At 50.4% G+C, this 22,559-nt stretch overlaps 1 protein-coding gene and 1 long non-coding RNA gene across 2 annotated transcripts in view; one reads left to right on the plus strand and one right to left on the minus strand.

Moving 5' to 3' along the window:
* The first annotated feature begins 8,226 nt into the window (after positions 1 to 8,226).
* Positions 8,227 to 22,559, plus strand: part of cilp (cartilage intermediate layer protein, nucleotide pyrophosphohydrolase) — a 56,296-nt gene continuing 41,963 nt past the window's right edge. Inside the window, exons 1-2 of the mRNA XM_072470253.1 lie at positions 8,227 to 8,393; positions 9,237 to 9,400. Coding sequence (XP_072326354.1) covers positions 9,343 to 9,400 — 58 coding nt within the window. The 5' untranslated portion in view covers positions 8,227 to 8,393; positions 9,237 to 9,342. The remainder of the gene's footprint in view (positions 8,394 to 9,236; positions 9,401 to 22,559) is intronic.
* On the minus strand, positions 8,411 to 22,411 carry LOC140387329 (uncharacterized). The gene is made up of 3 exons (XR_011933841.1): positions 21,952 to 22,411; positions 20,514 to 20,851; positions 8,411 to 8,999 (listed from the first exon to the last, which is right to left on the minus strand). It is a non-coding gene; the product is annotated as an uncharacterized lncRNA (long non-coding RNA).

Raw genomic sequence — 22,559 nt, forward strand, 5'->3', positions numbered from 1 at the left:
TCTCCTTTCTACATCTGCGACATCTCTATCTGCATCTGCCTGTATCGGCACCATCAGCATTTCTGCCTTCTCTCTATCCGCACCATCTCTGTCTCTATCCACAGCATCTCTGTCCGTATCCACAGCCTCTCTGTCTGCATCCACATCCTTTCTGTCTGTACTCACAGCCTCTCTGTCTGTATCCACAGCCTCTCTGTCTGTACATAAAGTCTCTCTGTCTGTATCCACACCCTTTCTGCCTGTACATAAAGTCTGTCTGTATCCACACCCTCTCTGCCTGTATCCACATCCTCTGTGTCTGTATCCACAGGTTCTCTGTCAGTACCCACAGCCTCTCTGTCCGTATCTACACCCTCTCTGTACCACACCCTCTCAAGCTGTACCCACAGCCTCTCTGTCTGTACCAACGCCCTCTCTATCTGTATCCACACCCTCCCTATCTGTACCCACACCCTCTCTACCTGCATCCACACCCTCTCTACCTGCATCCACAGTCTCTCTGCCTGTACATAAAGTCTGTCTGTTTCCACATCCTCTCTGTCTGTACCCACAGCCTCTCTGTCTGTACACACAGCCAATCTGACTGTACCAACACCCTCTCTGTGTCCACACCCTCTCTGTCTGTCCCCACCCCTTCCCTGTCTGTATCCACACCCTCTCTGCCTGTACCCACACACTCTCTGTCTGTCCCCACACCCTCTGTCCATAACCACAGAAACTCTGTCTGTACCTAAAGCCGTTCTGTCTGTACCCACAGTGACTCTTTATCCACAGCCTCTCTGTCTGTATCTATACCCTCTCTGTCTGTACCCACAGCCTCTCTGTCTGTATCTATACCCTCTCTGTCTGTACCCACAGCCTCTCTGTCTGTACCCACAGCCTCTCTGTCTGTACCCACACCCTCTCTGTCTGTACCCACACCCTCTCTGTCTGTACCCACACCCTCTCTGTCTGTACCCACACCCTCTGTCTGTACCCACACCCTCTCTGTCTGTACCCACACCCTCTCTGTCTGTACCCACACCCTCTCTGTCTGTACCCACACCCTCTCTGTCTGTACCCACACCCTCTGTCTGTACCCACACCCTCTCTGTCTGTACCCACACCCTCTCTGTCTGTACCCACACCCTCTCTGTCTGTACCCACACCCTCTCTGTCTGTACCCACACCCTCTGTCTGTACCCACACCCTCTCTGTCTGTACCCACACCCTCTCTGTCTGTACCCACACCCTGTCTGTACCCACACCTCTCTGTCTGTACCCACGTCCTCTCTGTCTGTACCCACGCCCTCTCTGTCCGTCTACACACCTTCTCTGTCCGTCTACACACCTTCTCTGTCTGTCTACACTCCCTCTCTGTCTGTACTCACACCCTCTCTGTCTGTACCCACACCCTCTCTGTCCGTCTACACACCTTATCTGTCTGTCTACACTCCCTCTCTGTCTGTACTCACACCCTCTCTGTCTGTACCAACACTCTCTCTGTCTGTACCCACAGCCTCTGTCGGTACCCACACTCTCTGTCTGTACCCACACCCTCTGTCTGTACCCACACCCTCTCAAGCTGTACCCACAGCCTCTCAGTCTATAGCAACACCCTCTGTGTCTGTATCCACACCCTCCCTATCTGTAACCACAGCCTCTCTACCTGTACCCACAGCCTCTCTACCTGTATCCACACCCTCTCTGTCTGTATCCACAGTCTCTCTGCCTGTACATAAAGTCTGTCTGTTTCCACATCCTCTCTGTCATTATCCACAGCCGCTCAGTCTGTACCCACATCCTCTGTCTGTACCCACTGCCTCTCTGTCTGTACCCACAGCCTCTCTACCTGTACCCACAGCCTCTTTACCTGTACCCACACCCTCTCTACCTGTACCCACACCCTCTCTTTCTGTACCCACACCCTCTGTCTGTACCCACAGCCACTCTGTCCCTAGCCACACCCTCTGTCTGTATCCAGTCTCTCTGTCTGTATCCATTCTCTCTGTCTGTACCCGCACCCTCGCTGTCTGTACCCGCACCCTCGCTGTCTGTACCAACACCCTCTCCGTCTCTACCCACAGCCTCTCTGTCTGTACCCACACCCTCTCTGCCTGTACTCACAGCCTCTCTGTCTGTACCCACAGTCTCTCTGTCTGTACCCACATCACCTGTCTGTACCCACAGAAACTCTGTCTGTACCCACACCCTCTCTGTCTGTCGATACACCCCTTTGTCTGTACCCACACCTTCTGTCTGTACCCACGCCCTCTCTGTCTGTCTACACACCCCTCTGTCTGTACCCACAGCATCTGTCTGCACACACAGCCTCTCTGTCTGTACAAACACTCCCTCTTTCTGTATCCACACCCTCTCTCTCTCTGTACCCACACCCTCTCTGTCTGTCTACACACACCCTCTGTCTGTACCCACATCTTCTCTGGCTGTACCCACAGTCTCTCTGTCTGTCTACACACCCCATCTGTCTGTACCCACAGCCTCTCAGTTTGTACCCACATCTTCTCTGTCTGAAATCAGACCCTGTCTGTCTGTACAAACACCCTCTCTGTCTGTACCAACACCCTCTCTGTCTGTACCCACAGCCTCTGTCTGTACCCACACCCTCTCTGCCTGTACACACAGCCTCTGTCTGTACCCACCCCCTCTCTGTCCGTCTACACACCTTCTCTGCCTGTACCAACACCCTCTCTGTCTGTACCAACACCCTCTGTCTGTACACACACCTCTCTGTCTGTATCCACACCCTCTCTGTCTGTATCCACACCCTCTCTGTCTGTATCCACATCCTCTCTGTCTGTATCCACACCCTCTCTGTCTGTATCCACACCCTCTCTGTCTGTATCCACACCCTCTCTGTCTGTATCCACACCCTCTCTGTCTGTATCCACACCCTCTCTGTCTGTATCCACACCCACTCTGTCTGTACCCACACCCACTCTGTCTGTATCCACACCCTCTCTGTCTGTACCCACACCCACTCTGTCTGTACCCACGCCCTCTCTGTCTGTACCCACGCCCTCTCTGTCTGTACCCACAACCTCTCTGTCTGTCTACACGCCCTCTCTGTCTGTCTACACGCCCTCTCTGTCTGTAACAACACCCTCTCTGTCTGTCTACACACCCCTCTGTCTCTACCCTCACCTTCTGTCTGTACCCACAGCACCTGTCTGTACCCACAGCCTCTCTGTCTGTACCCACACCCTCTGTCTCTAACCACAGCCTCTCTGTCTGTACCCACAGCGTCTCTGTCTGTACCGTCTTTCTGTATCCACACCCTCTCTATCTGTACCCACAGCCATTCTGTCTGTATCAGCCGCCTCTCTGTCTGTACCCACACCCTGTCTGTCTGTCTACACAACCCCTCAGTCTGTACCTCCCCCCTCTGTCTGTACCCACACCCTCTCTGTCTGTACCCACACCCTCTCTGTCTGTACCCACACCCTCTCTGTCTGTACCTCCCCCCCTCTGTCTGTACCCACACCCTCTCTGTCTGTACCCACACCCTCTCTGTCTGTACCCACACCCTCTCTGTCTGTACCCACAGCCTCTCTGTCTGTACCCACAGCCTCTCTGTCTGTACCCACACCCTCTCTGTCTGTACCCACACCCTCTCTGTCTGTACCCACAGCCTCTCTGTCTGTACCCACACCCTCTCTGTCTGTACCCACACCCTCTCAGTCTGGACCCACACCCTCTCTGCCTGGATCCACACCCTCTCAGTCTGGACCCACACCCTCTCTGCCTGGATCCACACCCTCTCAGTCTGGACCCACACCCTCTCTGCCTGGATCCACACCCTCTCAGTCTGGACCCACACCCTCTCTGCCTGGACCCACACCCTCTCAGTCTGGATCCACACCCTCTCAATCTGGATCCACACCCTCTCAGTCTGGACCCACAGCCTCTCAGTCTGGACCCACACCCTCTCAGTCTGGACCCACACCCTCTCAGTCTGGATCCACACCCTCTCAGTCTGGATCCACACCCTCTCAGTCTGGATCCACACCCTCTCAGTCTGGATCCACACCCTCTCAGTCTGGATCCACACCCTCTCTGTCTGTACCCACACCCTCTCTGTCTGTACCTACAGCCTCGCTGTCTGTATCCACACCCTCTCTGTCTGTATCTACACCCTCTCAGTCTGGATGCACACCCTCTCAGTCTGGATCCACACCCTCTCAGTCTGGATCCACACCCTCTCAGTCTGGATCCACACCCTCTCTGTCTGTACCCACACCCTCTCTGTCTGCACCCACACCCCCTCTGTCTGTACCAACACATATTACAGGTAAGGCAGATGAACTGAGAGCTTGGATTAGTACTTGGAACTATGATGTTGTTGCCATTACAGAGACCTGGTTGAGGGAAGGGCAGGATTGGCAGCTAAACGTTCCAGGATTTAGATGTTTCAGGCGGGATAGAGGGGGATGTAAAAGGGGTGGCGGAGTTGCGCTACTGGTTCGGGAGAATATCACAGCTATACTGCGGGAGGACACCTCAGAGGGCAGTGAGGCTATATGGGTAGAGATCAGGAATAAGAAGGGTGCAGTCACAATGTTGGGGGTTTACTACAGGCCTCCCAACAGCCAGCGGGAGATAGAGGAGCAGATAGGTAGACAGATTTTGGAAAAGAGTAAAAACAACAGGGTTGTGGTGATGGGAGACTTCAACTTCCCCAGTATTGACTGAGACTCACTTAGTGCCAGGGGCTTAGACGGGGCGGGGTTTGTAAGGAACATCCAGGAGGGCTTCTTAAAACAATATGTAGACTGTCCAACTAGGGAAGGGGCGGTACTGGACCTGGTATTGGGGAATGAGCCCGGCCAGGTGGTAGATGTTTCAGTAGGGGAGCATTTCGGTAACAGTGACCACAATTCAGTAAGTTTTAAAGTGCTGGTGGACAAGGATAAGAGTGGTCCTAGGATGAATGTGCTAAATTGGGGGAAGGCTAATTATAACAATATTAGGCGGGAACTGAAGAACATAGATTGGGGGCAGATGTTTGAGGGCAAATCAACATCTGACATGTGAGAGGCTTTCAAGTGGCAGTTGAAAGGAATTCAGGACCAGCATGTTCCTGTGAGGAAGAAGGTTAAATACGGCAATTTTCGGGAACCTTGGATGACGAGAGATATTGTAGGCCTCGTCAAAAAGAAAAAGGAGGCATTTGTCTGGGCTAAAAGGCTGGGAACAGACGAAGCCTGTGTGGCATATAAGGAAAGTAGGAAGGAACTTAAGCAAGGAGTCAGGAGGGCTAGAAGGGGTCACGAAAAGTCATTGGCAAATAGGGTTAAGGAAAATCCCAAGGCTTTTTACACATACATAAAAAGCAAGAGGGTAGCCAGGGAAAGGGTTGGCCCACTGAAGGATAGGCAAGGGAATCTATGTGTGGAGCCAGAGGAAATGGGCGAGGTACTAAATGAATACTTTGCATCAGTATTCACCAAAGAGAAGAAATTGGTAGATGTTGAGTCTGGAGAAGGGTGTGTAGATAGCCTGGGTCACATTGAGATCCAAAAAGACGAAGTGTTGGGTGTCTTAAAAAATATTAAGGTAGATAAGTCCCCAGGGCCTGATGGGATCTACCCCAGAGTACTGAAGGAGGCTGGAGAGGAAATTGCTGAGGCCTTGACAGAAATCTTTGGATCCTCGCTGTCTTCAGGGGATGTCCCGGAGGACTGGAGAATAGCCAATGTTGTTCCTCTGTTTAAGAAGGGTAGCAAGGATAATCCAGGGAACTACAGGCCGGTGGGGCCTTACTTCAGTGGTAGGGAAATTACTGGAGAGAATTCTTCGAGACAGGATCTACTCCCATTTGGAAGCAAATGGACGTATTAGTGAGAGGCAGCATGGTTTTGTGAAGGGAAGGTCGTGTCTCACTAACTTGATAGAGTTTTTCGAGGAGGTCACTAAGATGATTGATGCAGGTAGGGCAGTGGATGTTGTCTATATGGATTTCAGTCAGGCCTTTGACAAGGTCCCTCATGGTAGACTAGTACAAAAGGTGAAGTCACACGGGATCAGGGGTGAGCTGACAAGGTGGATACAGAACTGGCTAGGCCATAGAAGGCAGAGAGTAGCAATGGAAGGATGCTTTTCTAATTGGAGGGCTGTGACCAGTGGTGTTCCACAGGGATCAGTGCTGGGACCGTTGCTCTTTGTAGTATATATAAATGATTTGGAGGAAAATGTAACTGGTCTGATTAGTAAGTTTGCAGACGACACAAAGGTTGGTGGAATTGCGGATAGCGATGAGGACTATCAGAGGATACAGCAGGATTTAGATTGTTTGGAGACTTGGGCGGAGAGATGGCAGGTGGAGTTTAATCCGGACAAATGTGAGGTAATGCATTTTGGAAGGTCTAATGCAGGTAGGGAATATACAGTGAATGGTAGAACCCTCAAGAGTATTGAAAGTCAAAGAGATCTAGGAGTACAGGTCCACAGGTCATTGAAAGGGGCAACACAGGTGGAGAAGGTAGTCAAGAAGGCATACGGCATGCTTGCCTTCATTGGCCGGGGCATTGAGTATAAGAATTGGCAAGTCATGTTGCAGCTGTATAGAACCTTAGTTAGGCCACACTTGGAGTATAGTGTTCAATTCTGGTCGCCACACTACCAGAAGGATGTGGAGGCTTTAGAGAGGGTGCAGAAGAGATTTACCAGAATGTTGCCTGGTATGGAGGGCATTAGCTATGAGGAGCGGTTGAATAAACTCGGTTTGTTCTCACTGGAACGAAGGAGGTTGAGGGGAGACCTGATAGAGGTATACAAAATTATGAGGGGCATAGACAGAGTGGATAGTAAGAGGCTTTTCCCCAGGGTAGAGGGGTCAATTACTAGGGGGCATAGGCCTAAGGTGAGAGGGGCAAGGTTTAGAGTAGATGTACGAGGCAAGTTTTTTACGCAGAGGGTAGTGGGTGCCTGGAACTCGCTGCCGGAGGAGGTGGTGGAAGCAGGGACGATAGTGACATTTAAGGGGCATCTTGACAAATACATGAATAGGATGGGAATAGAGGGATACGGACCCAGGAAGTGTAGAAGATTGTAGTTTAGTCGGGCAGCATGGTCGGCACGGGCTTGGAGGGCCGAAGGGCCTGTTCCTGTGCTGTACATTTCTTTGTTCTTTGTTTGTAACACCATCCCTGTCTGTACCACAGTTTCTCTGTCCGTATCCACATCCTCTCTGTCTGTACACACTCCCTCTCTGTCTGTACCCACAGTCACTCTGTCTGTACACACACCCTGTCTGTACACACACCCTCTGTCTGTATCCACACCCTCTCTGCCTGTATCCACACCCTCTCTGCCTGTACCCACAGCCTCTCTGCCTGTACCCACAGATTCTCTGTCTGTATCCACCCCTCTGTCTGTACCAACACCCCCTCTATCTGTATAACAAATATATGAATAGAATGGGAATAGAAGGATACGGACCCAGGAAGTATAGAAGATTGTAGTTTAGTCAGGCAGCATGGTCGGCACGGGCTTGGAGGGCCGAAGGGCCTGTTCCTGTGCTGTACATTTCTTTGTTCTTTGTATCCACACCCTATCTGTACCCACAGCCATTCTGTCTGTCCACACACCCTCTCTGTCTGTACCCACCCCCTCTCTGTCTGTCCACACCCCCTCCCTGTCTGTACCAGTTTCTCTGTACGTATCCACACCCTCTCTGTCTGTACCAACACCCTGTCTGTACCAGTTTCTCTGTACGTACACACACCCTCTCTGTCTGTACACACACCCTCTCTGTCTGTACACACACCCTCTGTCTGTACACACACCCTCTGTCTGTACCCACAGCCTCTCTGTCTGTACCCACAGCCTCTCTGTCTGTATCCACAGCCTCTCTGTCTGTACTCACAGCCTCTCTGTCTGTACACACACCCGCACGGTCTGTACACACACCCTCTCAATCTGTACCCACAGCGTCTCTGTCTGTACCAACACCATCTCTGTCTGTACCACAGATTCTCTGTCTGCATCCACCCCTCTCTGTCTGTATCCACATCTTCTTTGTCTGTACCCACAGCCTCTCTCTTTCCCCTCTCCCTCTCTATCCTCCCAGTCCCAACCCAATGCAATCGACCTTTCTCTTTATTTGTTGGTTTATAAATTCCAGGCAGCCTTCGACAAAAGTTTTCTTTGCGCATCTGCGGATTCCCGTTGGGCAGATTTTATTCACTCTTTGATCAAAATAATGACTTAATTTTCGGAGGAGTTTTTGCTATTTTAATCCAGGACAGGTGGTCCGTCCTGGGCGGGACACAGATCCTGGACGCTATAAAAGCAGCAAAGTTCAGGATTGGTGCAGCGGCTGGTCAGAGAGGTCTGTCTGCAACTGGAAGAGGAGCAGGATCCCGCAGGAACTGCCTGATCTCTTCCCAGATGTGAGTTGAATGTCCGGATCGCTGCCTTCAGCTAGTCGGGAGGGTTTTAAAATTAATTCTGGGGATTTGCCGTTTTAACGGGACATCGAAGCTCCTGAGAGCCCTTCAGAGCGACTTGTCGAGAGACAGGCTTTAAACTCATTCGGGAGTAATGGTAACCAGGAATTAACCAGTCATGAGATTGAGACCATTTTTAATATATAAGTTAAACCTTGCGCCACATGAGGAATGGAAACAGAAAATGCTGGAAATATTGAGCAGGTCTGACAAATTCTCCATAACCAGAAAACTTCTGCTCGATGATCTTTGATCAGAACTGGAAAAGTTTCAGAGATGTCATCGATTTTAAAGAATTCTAGCGGCCCCCAAACAGGCAGTCTGAGAGAGGGTTTAGATTCAAATTAAAGAGCAAAATGTGTTGGTGGAGGAGCTGGAAATGGCAACAGAAGGATTATTCCACCTCTTGACCCCCACCTCGCTCTCCCCCAATTTCCCTTGCCCCAGATTAAAGTCGGACTTGTTCTGTCTCCCAGTCGGCCCCTTTGCTTCCTCCTCGCTGTCCAGGGGTTTCCAGCCAAGGGCTGTCTAGGCTGTGAGTCCCATATCCTGTAATTGGAACAAGTAGGATGTTCAGGAATCTGCATTTCCCATCCTTAATTCATCCTTAATTCTTGCCGCCAGTCCAAACATCAGGCTCCAGAAGTATTTGGGCTATTATATTATTATATTAAATTATTAGTGACTGCTTCCTCCGCACATGTTCCTGGACAGATAGCTGTTTGCAGCACTTTCGGTTTTTACTTCAGATTTCTTCATCACCAATATCTTATTTTTGTTTATTAGGAACTGCTCCTGACGACACTGAATACAAATAGCCAGCACAACCCGACCTCCCAAAACCTACAAGACACATTTAATCTGCACCTATTGTAAAATCTACAATCACGAAATGGATTTGGGGTGGAGCAGAATCCTCTTATTTGGATTGATGTCCAGTTTGTCACAAGGTCAGTATCAAGTTGTCACACCGACCTTTCTTAGATTGTGATCCTTTAGTTGAATATATATTTAATACTTTTAAATCTTTGAATGGAATTCAACTATCACCTGATAATTAAATTGCTAACTTCTCAAATTTCAAATAAGTGTTATGCTGAGATGTATTTACTATTAATCAACAGTTTTAAAAGCTTTCTTCTAATGTTATAATATTTACATTTCCAAAACTCCATAAACAAAGTATTCAGCCAAGTTTCCTCCTCATTCCCAGAACAAAGTAAAAGAGCAACAAATGTTCCCGCCGTCTGAAGGGCCGTTCGGGGTGGGTAAGAAATGCTGCCAGAGGTTGCGGCTGCCACATCCCGTAAAAATGAATAAAAGAAAACATGCATTTTATAATATAATTAATAATCGCTTATTGTCACGAGTAGGCTTCAAATGAAGTTGCTGTGAAAAGCCCCTAGTCGCCACATTCCGGCACCTCCCTCGCCGGCAGCTCCGATCCCTCGTCGGCAGCTCTGGTCCCTCACCAACATTGATGGGCTGGAGGGCGGAATCCCTCCGGGGGGGAGGGGGTCACGTGGGTGTGAATTGGTGCGAGTATTTACAGGCGCGGACCAGGTGCCAGGCTGATGAGGGGGAGGAGGTCAGTGAACTTTGTAAACTATTCTACAAATATTTTTATTCAAAGCTTTTTATAAATATACACAAAAAAATATCAGAAGACCAAACCATCAACCTGGACAACCACAAATCCCCAATCTCCCCCGATACCAAACGTTTCACCACCTGCCGCTTCCCAATTTTTACCCCCTCATCCCCCCCCCCCAAATCCCCCCTCCCCTTGTTGACCCTTCAATCCTCCTTAAAGAAACCAATGAGCGGTTTCCACCTCCGAGTGAACCCCATTGCCGACCCCCTCAAAGTAAACTTGTCCTTCTCCAGCCTCAGGGATTCCGCCGCTCACCCACACGCCAGCCTTCCGCGGCTCCCAGTCCCTCCATCCAACAAAATCCGTCTCCGAGCTTTCAGGGAGGCAAAGGCCAAAACATTGGCCTCTCTCACCCCCTCGGCTCCCGGGTCTTCCGGCACCGAATATCGTCACTTCCGAACTCAGAACCACCTTCACCCCCAGCACCTCAGACACCACGTCCAAGAACCCCTGCCAGAACCCCCTCAGTCGCAGGTATGTCCAGAACATGTGTATGTCTCTCACGGGCCCCCTGGCACACCGCCCACACCCATCCTCCACCCCGCAAAGAACCTGCTGGTCCTCGCCATCATCATAGAATCATAGAAGTTTACAGCATGGAAACAGGCCCTTCAGCCCAACCAGTCCATGCCGCCCAGTTTTTACCATTAAGCTAGTCCCAGTTACCCGCACTTGGCCCAGAACCCTCTATATACCCATCTTACCCATGTAACTATCTAAATGTTTTTTAAAAGACACAATTGTACCCGCCTCTACTAATACCTCTGGCAGCCCATTCCAGACACTCACTACCCTCTGAGTGAAGAAATTGCCCCTCTGGGCCCTTCTGAATCTCTCCCCTCTCACCTTAAACCTATGCCCTCTAGTTTTAGACTCCCCTACCTTTGGGAAAAGATGTTGACTATCTACCTTATCTATGCCCCTCATTATTTTATAGACCTCTATAAGATCACCCCTAAGCCTCCTACGCTCCAGGGAAAAAAGTCCCAGTCTATCCAGCCTCTCCTTATAACTCGAACCATCAAGTCCCGGCAACATCCTAGTAAATCTTTTCTGCACTCTTTCTAGTTTAATAATATCCTTTCTATAATAGGGTGACCAGAACTGCACACAGTATTCCAAGTGTGGCCGTACCAATGTCTTGTACAACTTCAACAAGACGTCCCAACTCCTGTATTCAATGTTCTGACCAATGAAACCAAGCATGCCGAATGCCGCCTTCACCACCCTGTCCACCTGCGACTCCACCTTCAAGGAGCTATGAACCTGTACTCCTAGATCGCTTTGTTCTATAACTCTCCCCAACGCCATACCATTAACTGAGTAGGTCCTGGCCTGATTCGATCTGCCAAAATGCATCACCTCACATTTATCTAAATTAAACTCCATCTACCATTCGTCGGCCCACTGGCCTAATTGATCAAGATCCCGTTGCAATCCTAGATAACCTTCTTCACTATCCACTGTGCCACCAATCTTGGTGTCATCTGCAAACTTACTAACCATGCCTCCTAAATTCTCATCCAAATCATTAATATAAATCACAAATAACAGTGGACCCAGCACCGATCCCTGAGGCACACCACTGGTCACAGGCCTCCAGTTTGAAAAACAACCCTCTACAACCACCCTCTGCCTTGTCATCCAGCCAATTTTGAATCCAATTGGCAACCTCACCCTGGATCCCGTGAGCTTTAACCTTCTGCAACAACCTACCATGCGGTACCTTGTCAAAGGCTTTGCTGAAGTCCATGTAGACAACGTCTACTGCACTGCCCTCATCTACCTTCTTGGTCACCCCCTCAAAAAACTCAATCAATCATGTGGGCCCTGTGCACACGACGAGGTCGCATGCACCCTCTGCAAGGCCTCAGCCCATGTCCCAGCCCCCACCTCACATCTCAGCTCCTCCTCCCACTTGCGCTTGATCTCCTTCCCCGGCGCGCCCTCCCTCTCCATCAATTCCTTGTGGTTTCCAACACACTCCCCTCTCCTATTGCATCCTCTGATAACAACTTGTCCTGAAACACCGGAGGCTGCGGCCTCAGGAAGGACAGCACCTCTCTCCTCATGAAATCTCAAACCTGCAGGTATCGAATCCCTTTGGGCCACTCATACAATTCTTTAAACTCCCCCACCCGGCGAACTTCCCCCAATAAACCAGTTCCTGAAATACTCAAACCCCACCTGCCGCCGCCCCGGGAACCTCACATCCAGCCCCCTCGGCACAACCCTCACATCCAGCCCCCTCCCCCCCCCCCCCCCCCCCGGCACAAACCTCACATCCAGCCCCCCCCCGGCACAAACCTTACATCCAGCCCCCCCCAGCACAAACCTCACATCCAGACCCCCCCGGCACAACCCTCACATCCAGCCCCCCCCCCCCGGCACAAACCTCACATCCAGCCCCCCGGCACAAACCTGTGGTTGTCGCAGATTGGCGCCCACAATGACATGTCCTCCAGCCCAAATGTTGCCTGCGCTGACCCATAAGACCATAAGACACAGGAGCAGAATTAGGCCACTCGGCCCATCGAGTCTGCTCCACCATTCTATCATGGCGGATATTTTCTCATCCCCATTCTCCTGCCTTCTCCTCATAACCCCTGATCCCCTTATTATCCCCACACCCTTAACGCCAAAACCAGCACTGTGCTCACAGAGCATCTGACCGGCAACAAGAGGTACCAACAACAGACCCTCAGACTTGTCCACCCCCACCACACACACACATCCCAAAATTATCCCATTAAATTTCCTGAAAATGTACTTGGGAAGATTGGAAGGTTCTGTAACAGGAACACGAACTCGGCAGGACTACCATTTTCACACGTCCAGCAGCAACACATCCCACATCTCAAAAATCCTCCTTCATTCCCTCCACCAATCGAGCTAAGTTCAATTTGTGTAGCAGGGCCCAGCTCTGTGCCACCTGGATTCCTCGATACCGAAAACTCGCCCCCACCACCCTGAACAGCAACTCCCCGAACCTCCTCCATACCCCTCCAGCATTGATCGGAAAAACCCCGCTCTTTCCCATGTTCAATTCGTACCCTGAAAACCGTCCATATTCCCTCAAAATCGCCATAATCCCTCCAATGCTGTCCACCGAGTCTGAGATATATAACAAATCATCGGCATTCAGCGAACCTCTATGCCCCCCCCCCCCTTGCCCCTCCTTGTCCCGCCGCTCAATCCTTTTCCAACTCCTCAATGCCCTTAGGGCCTTTGCCGATGGTTCTATCTGCGTAGAGCGGACATCCCATAATGTAACCCAAGTACCCCAAACTCGACCTGTTTGTCCGAACGCTCGCCACCGGCACCCTGTACAACACCGAACCCAATCCGCAAACCCCTGCCCAAACCCAAACCGTCACAGCACCTCCAACAAATACGCCCACTCTACCCGATCAAAGGCCTTCTCTGCGTCCATTACCTCCACCTCCAGCCCCTCCGACGGCATCATAATCACATTAAGTAACTTCCGCACATTCACTGACAACTGCCTCCCCTTCACAAATCCTGCCTGGTTCTCCCCATCACCCCCGGCAGACAGTTTCGATTCACAATGCCAGCACCTTCGCCAACAGGTAGGCATTAACGTTTTGCATAATATCAGCCAGTAAGGCCCACAATGCTCCGGGTCTGTATATTTCTTTAAGATCAGGGAGATGGATGCCTACCACAATGTGGGGGGAGCTCCCCCCACCCCTCACCTCATTGTTTGTCCTCACCAGCAGCGGCTCCAACTCCACATCAAACTTCTTATCAAACCCTCCTGGGAACCCTTCCAGCCATGGGGCCTTCCTGCCTGCATTACTCCCATGCTATCCGTCACCTCCCTCAACCTAAGTGGGGTCCCCAGTCCCTGCACCCACTCCCCCTCCAACTTATGGAACTCCAACCCTTCCAGGAGCCGTCTGATCCCCTCTCCCGGCCGGGGACTCCGTCTTGTACAGCCTCCTCTTATATCCAATACCTCCCTCTGCCCTAAAGGCTCCTCTAGCGCCTGCCTCCTCTTTTCATCCGGCCACGGGAACTTCAGCCCGTTTAAGAACCTCCCCATATCCCCCTCTTCACCTTCCCCTCCCTCCTGGTCTGCCCTATTCAATTCCTCGTAATATTCCCTGAACGCCTCTTCACTGCACCCCTTACAGGCACTGCTCCATACCAGAGGTAGCAAGGGATCAGCAGAGTTCACTCCAAACATTGAACACATGGACAGTTGCTGCTGGAACCCTCCCTGGCACACAGCCTCCCTCTGAACAGAAGCCAGTGACACTATCAGCTAGCCCACCCTGAGGATGACAAGCTGTCTCCAAGCGCTGCCTGTCCACCCCCTGATCCCATCCATCTCGGCCCAGGAAACCTGACCATCTCCCCTTCACAACCTGTGTGTTAAACTCAGGATCCAGCAAACACACATCCCTCGCTCACCCCCACCGTTGGACCTGCTCGCACACCAGGCTCTTAGCAGGGAGACGGATGGTGGCACACAGTGACAGTCCCCCAACGCACAGCCAGGTGCTACCCTGCTGGTGGGATAACCCAAGGCCCACCCAGTGAGGAGACCCACAGTCCGCCAAACAGGGAGACGCAGGACAGGGGCCACAGAGCCTATCGCTGACACTGGCTGCAGCAACCACCATTACCACAGGTGGTGAGAATAGAGGCTGCCCACAACACAGGCCGGGTGGCAGGGGGAGGCAGTGCGGACGGCATGCTCTTGAAGGGGATGTGAGGGAGGGGGGGACAGCTGGTGAGGGTGCCACAGGGCACAACTCAGGGTGATGACTATGTAACCTGAGGCCGCCCGCAGAGACATTTCGGAATCCAGCCAGCAAGGCGAGCTATCTGCCGGCTGCTGCGGATGGGGAGGCACCCAGGGAGGATCCTGAACAAGAGGAGACGGCCCCAGACCAGGAAGGGCCGCCAGTGAGACTCACCGAACGCCAGCCGTCCATCAGGGTGAGGAGGAGGCACAGTACCACAGTGGTTAGCACTGTAGCTTCACAGCAGCAGGGTCCCAGGTTCGATTCCCCGCTGGGTCACTGTCTGTGCGAAGTCTGCACGTTCTCCCCGTGTCTGCGTGGGTTTCCTCCGGGTGCTCCGGTTTCCTCCCACTAGTCCCGAAAGACGTGCTGTTAGGTGAATTGGACTTTCTGAATTCTCCCTCTGTGTACCCGAACAGGCGCCGGAATGTGGTGACTAGGGGCTTTTCACAGTAACTTCACTGCAGTGTTAATGTAAGCCTACTTGTGGCAATAATAAAGATTATTATTATTGAGTGTGAAGGAGGCATTAAATCAGGCCACATGTATCCCGTTGCCACCCGTCTGTGGTGTCCTTTGTGTTGCTTATTTCAGGATGGTTGGCGTAGTGTTCACAAAGGCCACAAAATAGCTTTAACTTGAACAAAACTATAAATTTATTAACACTGCTAACTTGGATTCAACATGTACTCCTCAAGAATACAGTTGATTAATAATGTCTAAACTACACTCAACAACAAAGAACAAAGAAATGTACAGCACAGGAACAGGCCCTTCGGCCCTCCAAGCCCGTGCCGACCATACTGCCCGACTAAGCTACAATCTTCTACACTTCCTGGGTCCGTATCCTTCTATTCCCATCCTATTCATATATTTGTCAAGATGCCCCTTAAATGTCCCTATCGTCCCTGCCTCCACTACCTCCTCCGGTAGTGAGTTCCAGGCACCCACTACCCTCTGCGTAAAAAACTTGCCTCGTACATCTACTCTAAACTTTGCCCCTCTCACCTTAAACCTATGCCCCCTAGTAATTGACCCCTCTACCCTGGGGAAAAGCCTCTGACTATCCACTCTGTCTATGCCACTCATAATTTTGTATACCTCTATCAGGTCGCCCCTCAACCTCCTTCGTTCCAGTGAGAACAAACCGAGTTTATTCAATCGCTCCTCATAGCTTATGCCCTCCATACCAGGCAACATTCTGGTAAATCTCTTCTGCACCCTCTCTAAAGCCTCCACATCCTTCTGGTAGTGTGGCGACCAGAATTGAACACTATACTCCAAGTGTGGCCTAACTAAGGTTCTATACAGCTGCAACATGACTTGCCAATTCTTATACTCAATGCCCCGGCCAATGAAGGCAAGCATGCCGTATGCCTTCTTGACTACCTTCTCCACCTGTGTAGCCCCTTTCAGTGATCTGTGGACCTGTACTCCTAGATCTCTTTGACTTTCAATACTCTTGAGGGTTCTACCATTCACTGTATATTCCCTACCTGCATTAGCCCTTCCAAAATGCATTACCTCACATTTGTCCAGGTTAAACTCCATCTGCCATCTCTCCGCCCAAGTCTCCAGACAATCTAAATCCTGCTGTATCCTCAGACAGTCCTCATCGCTATCCGCAATTCCACCAACCTTTGTGTCGTCTGCAAACTTACTAATCAGACCAGTTACATTTTCCTCCAAATCATTTATATATACTACAAAGAGCAAAGGTCCCAGCACTGATCCCTGTGGAACACCACTGGTCACAGCCCTCCAATTAGAAAAGCATCCCTCCATTGCTACCCTCTGCCTTCTATGGCCTAGCCAGTTCTGTATCCACCTTGCCAGTTCACCCCTGATCCCGTGTGACTTCACCTTTTGTACTAGTCTACCATGAGGGACCTTGTCAAAGGCCTTACTGAAGTCCATATAGACAACATCTACTGCCCTACCTGCATCAATCATCTTAGTGACCTCCTCGAAAAACTCTATCAAGTTAGTGAGACACGACCTCCCCTTCACAAAACCGTGCTGCCTCTCACTAATACGTCCATTTGCTTCCAAATGGGAGTAGATCCTGTCTCGAAGAATTCTCTCCAGTAATTTCCCTACCACTGAAGTAAGGCTCACCGGCCTGTAGTTCCCGGGATTATCCCTGCCACCCTTCTTAAACAGAGGAACAACATTGGCTATTCTCCAGTCCTCCGGGACATCCCCTGAAGACAGCGAGGATCCAAAGATTTCTGTCAAGGCCTCAGCAATTTCCTCTCCAGCCTCCTTCAGTATTCTGGGGTAGATCCCATCCGGCCCTGGGGACTTATCTACCTTAATATTTTTTAAGACACCCAACACCTCGTCTTTTTGGATCCCAATGTGACCCAGGCTATCTACACCCCCTTCTCCAGACTCAACATCTACCAATTCCTTCTCTTTGGTGAATACTGATGCAAAGTATTCATTTAGTACCTCGCCCATTTCCTCTGGCTCCACACATAGATTCCCTTGCCTATCCTTCAGTGGGCCAACCCTTTCCCTGGCTACCCTCTTGCTTTTTATGTAAGTGTAAAAAGCCTTGGGATTTTCCTTAACCCTATTTGCCAATGACTTTTCATGACCCCTTCTAGCCCTCCTGACTCCCTGCTTAAGTTCCTTCCTACTTTCCTTATATGCCACACAGGCTTCGTCTGTTCCCAGCCTTTTAGCCCTGACAAATGCCTCCTTTTTCTTTTTGACGAGGCCTACAATATCATTCGTCATCCAAGGTTCCCGAAAATTGCCGTATTTATCTTTCTTCCTCACAGGAACATGCCTGTCCTGTATTCCTATCAACTGACACTTGAAAGCCTCCCACATGTCAGATGTTGATTTGCCCTCAAACATCCGCCCCCAATCTATGTTCTTCAGTTCCCGCCTAATATTGTTATAATTAGCCTTCCCCCAATTTAGCACATTCATCCTCGGACCACTCTTATCCTTGTCCACCAGTACTTTAAAACTTACTGAATTGTGGTCACTGTTACCGAAATGCTCCCCTACTGAAACATCTACCACCTGGCCGGGCTCATTCCCCAATACCAGGTCCAGTACCGCCTCTTCCCTAGTTGGACTGTTTACATATTGTTTTAAGAAGCCCTCCTGGATGCTCCTTACAAACTCTGCCCCGTCTAAGCCCCTGGCACTAAGTGAGTCCCAGTCAATATTGGGGAAGTTGAAGTCTCCCATCACCACAACCCTGTTGTTTTTACTCTTTTCCAAAATCTGTCTACCTATCTGCTCCTCTATCTCCCGCTGGCTGTTGGGAGGCCTGTAGTATACCCCCAACATTGTGACTGCACCCTTCTTATTCCTGATCTCTACCCATATAGCCTCACTGCCCTCTGAGGTGTCCTCTCGCTGTATAGCTGTGATACTCTCCTGAACAAGTAGCGCAACTCCGCCTCCCCTTTTACATCCCCCTCTATCCCGCCTGAAACATCTAAATCCTGGAACGTTTAGCTGCCAATCCTGCCCTTCCCTCAACCAGGTCTCTGTAATGGCAACAACATCATAGTTCCAAGTAGTAATCCAAGCTCTAAGTTCATCTGCCTTACCCGTAATGCTCCTTGCATTAAAACATATGCACTTCAGGCCACCAGACCCGCTGTGTTCAGCAACTTCTCCCCGTCTGCTCTGCCTCAGAGCCACACTGTCCCTATTCCCTAGTTCTCCCTCAACGCTCTCACCTTCTGACCTATTGCTCCCGTGCCCACCCCCCTGCCATACTAGTTTAAACCCTCCCGTGTGACACTAGCAAATCTCGCGGCCAGGATATTTATGCCTCTCCGGTTTAGATGCAACCCGTCCATCTTATACAGGTCACACCTGCCCCGGAAGAGCTCCCAGTGGTCCAGATAACAGAAACCCTCCCTCCTACACCAGCTGTTTAGCCACGTGTTTGTCTGCTCTATCTTCCTATTTCTAGCCTCACTGGCACGTGGCACAGGGAGTAATCCCGAGATTACAACCCTCGAGGTCTACAGCTAATCTCACTACTGGTTTAAACTGTGATCTGCACTCTCTTACACTATCTACTCTTCTGACTCTCACTAGCTAACTCCTGCACACTCTCTCTGACTCTCCTCCAAGGCTTAGCATCACTGCCTTATGTAGTTGTAACTGTAGCTCCCTCTAGTGGCTATCCGTGCCGTGCTGATAGTTATAATACCACACTGTCGTTCGAGGAGGTGCCCTACTGCTCCAGCTCAGCAGAGAGACCATTCATCCCCTGTGCCAGATGGTGGTGTACCTGGCATCACGGGGGTTTGAAGGACGACCCTCACTCCCAATGGCCATCAAGGTGACGGTTGCCCTGAACCTTTACATCTCTGGCTAATTCTAGGGTTGGAGTAGGGACCTGTGTGGGATCTCGCAAATGTCTACACACAGGTGCATCCGCACTGTAATGGATCCAGGAATCTACACACATCATCTTTAATCTGGACCAGACCCACCAGGATGCCCGGGCAGCAGTAGTCGCTGCCATGTCCCTAGTCCAGTGGGCGATCGATGGCACACATGTCATTCTCCGAGTACTGGCTGCCCTTCATCAATAGGAAGGGGTTGTACTCAATAAATGTGCAATTGGTGTGTGATCAGTGACCAATACCATGGCAGCGAGCACAATACTCACATCTTGGCACACTCGTCCATTCCTGGCACCTTTGAGGCGTTTCCACGAGTGAGGGGTTGGCTAGTGGGTGATAGAGCTTACATACTGAGGTCTTGGCCAATGACACCTGTGTGGAAGCTTCAGACTGAGATGGAGACCAATTATAATGACGCTCACTCAGCAACTAGCAACATCATCAAGTAGAACACAAGCATGCCCAATATGTACTTCCAATGACCTGGGACACTCTGGTGGGGGCTCCAATATAACCCCCAGATGGTCTCGGGCATCGTGGCGGCCTATAGACAAAGGGGACGGGTCAGGTCGCGAAGGTCCATCACAACTTTCTTGAACACTTTATTATGGAAAACAATATTTATTAAACTCTCGATAAATAAAGTCTCAAATCTACATTAGCTATCTACATCTGACACACTCCAGAGGATTCACTACACCCTATCCACAGATTCCTATCTCTGTATTTGAACTGTTTGTCTGAAAGGATTGCTGGGACAGGCTCTGGAATGCTGCAGCAATGTCCATCTACACCTGGGCCATGTGCACCTGTGACTGGCTTCTCCTATCCTGTGCCTCAGACATGAACAGCACAGTATGCCTTGGACGTCTGATGACACATGGCTCTGACGTCTTGCCCCAGGCCTTCCTCCGTGGACGCCAATGTTGGCATTGGTACCACGCATCGTCAGCAACGTGCCCTGCGCCTGAAGGCTGTTGGATTCCTCCAGTTGGCCTGTCGGGCACTGGAATGTCGCTGGCACCCCCTCCTGTAGATTCGGGCTTGGAGTCTGCATCTGCATGAGTGCTGGGATCATCATTTCCAAAAGATAAACATCTGTCTGATCGATAGTTGTTCCCAAGACAAGGATAGACCTCCGACTGTCCACGCCCTTGGGAGTCCCTGCCTCCATTTGATGTGTTGCAGCTTGTGTATGGTGCTCTCCAGAGAGTGACCCAGGAGCCTGATCATTAACATTACTCACCGAGATGGTAGTGGTGCAGATGACAGCACTGTCGAGATGGTGGTGTCTTCCTACGGGGTGTCTTGAGGGTCTTGGTGGGGAGCAGCGACAAGATGCTCCCCTATCTTGGGAAGGACAGATGTGTGGGAGATGATAGACTCAATGTGCCACAAGAACATCTGCATTGCATTGGGTTTTCACTTGTTTGCCTCATGCTGAGCTCCATTCCAGCCACTGTCCTCTCCTCAATCTCCCTGGCCATTTGTTGGGCCCTCTTGCTCAAACGGGATGTAGACCCGTAGGTCCGGGATATCCCCTCCAGTCTTCTCCCATTCCCAGCGATTATGGGCCATTTTATCCTTGAGGACACAGAGGACATATTGAAATGCTAGGATGTGAGTTTGATGGGGGGGTTTGTAGTTTTGTACGTGGAAGATTTCTAGTCAAAGGGCAATACAGGTGTTGGGGGTTTGTGGAGAGTGGGATGTTTTTGGCCTCTCAGGATTTGGGGCAGGTGTGAGCGGTGGAAGATGGGAGTGATGCCGGGGCACAGGGATTGGTTACTCACCAGAGCTGCTCGAAGGAGGTCATCGACCTTTTTACGATACTGCATTCAATCCTCTGGCTCCAAGCCTCTGCCACCTCATCCCAAACCCGATTCAGCTGGGCAGGCCTGGGACTCCACCCCACCCTGGGGTAGAGGGGTCTCTCCTCTCCTGTGGGCATCCAGCAGTCTTCCTATTTCTGCATCCAGGAAGCGAGATGCAGCTCTTCTTGTGTCCGTCTTTGTCTGGAATGAGGGGGTGGGGTGAGGGGGAGCTTAAAAGCTGCTCAGCATGTCAGGCCTGAAGGGCCAATTCAGACCCCAGCCAATCAGATGGTAGCGGGGCCGGGAATCAGCTGGCCGCGTACTGGCCTATTTGCATGTCCTAAATAGATCGTCGCACTTTTACAGCGATCTCCACTGACAGGAGACACGCCCAAAAGGAGAATCCTGACCTTTTTTGGGAGAATTCTGCCCTAAAGGAATTTGATGTCAGTCAGACTGTTGGCTTTGAGAGTTTGAACCTCTTCACAACAGAAACCTTCACTGTCTCTGGGAATTGTAGAACTGACTGAATTTTATTTTCCCCCAATAGTATCTGTTTCCTCAATTAGAAATGGCCTATAATTTATCAGTAAGTTTACAATTCTTTGGCAGATGTTTAATTCCCATGAGATGCAGTAAGTAAGTTCGAATCATCTTCCTAAATATCCAACTGTTTGTTGGATCTGTCTCTCCGCACATACTTCCGTTTGCAAATGCTTAGTTCTGGGAATGTAACTAGTATTTTGGGATTGGGCATCACATTATTACTCATCTGTGACAGGGATGCAATGAATTAATTTTACAGTTGGGTTTAAGATGAAACATGGGGGTGACATCTTCTTCCTAAACCCTCTGAATAATTGCACTCACCACCCTGACTTGCAAATATATCGCCGTTCCTTCACTGTCAGTGGGTCAAAATTCTAGAACTCTCTCCCGAACAGCACAGTGGGTGTACCTACACCACATCGACTGTAGTGGGTCAAGAAGTCAAAAGCAAATTACTGCGGATGCTGGAATCTGAAACAAAACCAGAAAATTCTGGACAATCTCAGCAGGTCTAGCAGCGTCTGTGGAGAGAGAAGGGAGTTATCACAGCTGTACTGCAGGAGGACACCTCAGAGGGCAGTGAGGCTATAAGGGTAGAGATCAGGAATAAGAAGGGTGCAGTCACAATGTTGGGGGTTTACTACAGGCCTCCCAACAGCCAGTGGGATAACATTTATTTACAATAACAGATATATACAACAGCAGCAACCTCACTTGCTGCTTATTCCTTCCTGCTGGTTCCAAACTGGCCAGTTATAATCTTGAGTAGTTATAGAAGGATTAACAGTAACGTCGAATCCAAGTAGGAGAATTGTTAATAGCTTAATAAACGTGTTAAAGCTATCTCCAAGTCTGAACCTTCCTTTGTCAGAGTGCACATCAAGGAAGCAGCTTTTACTACGACAAGGGTGTAACAAAACAGGGGGGAG

This window comes from Scyliorhinus torazame, chromosome 12 (genome assembly GCF_047496885.1).
Source record: "Scyliorhinus torazame isolate Kashiwa2021f chromosome 12, sScyTor2.1, whole genome shotgun sequence".
NCBI classification, from domain to species: Eukaryota; Metazoa; Chordata; class Chondrichthyes; order Carcharhiniformes; family Scyliorhinidae; genus Scyliorhinus; species Scyliorhinus torazame.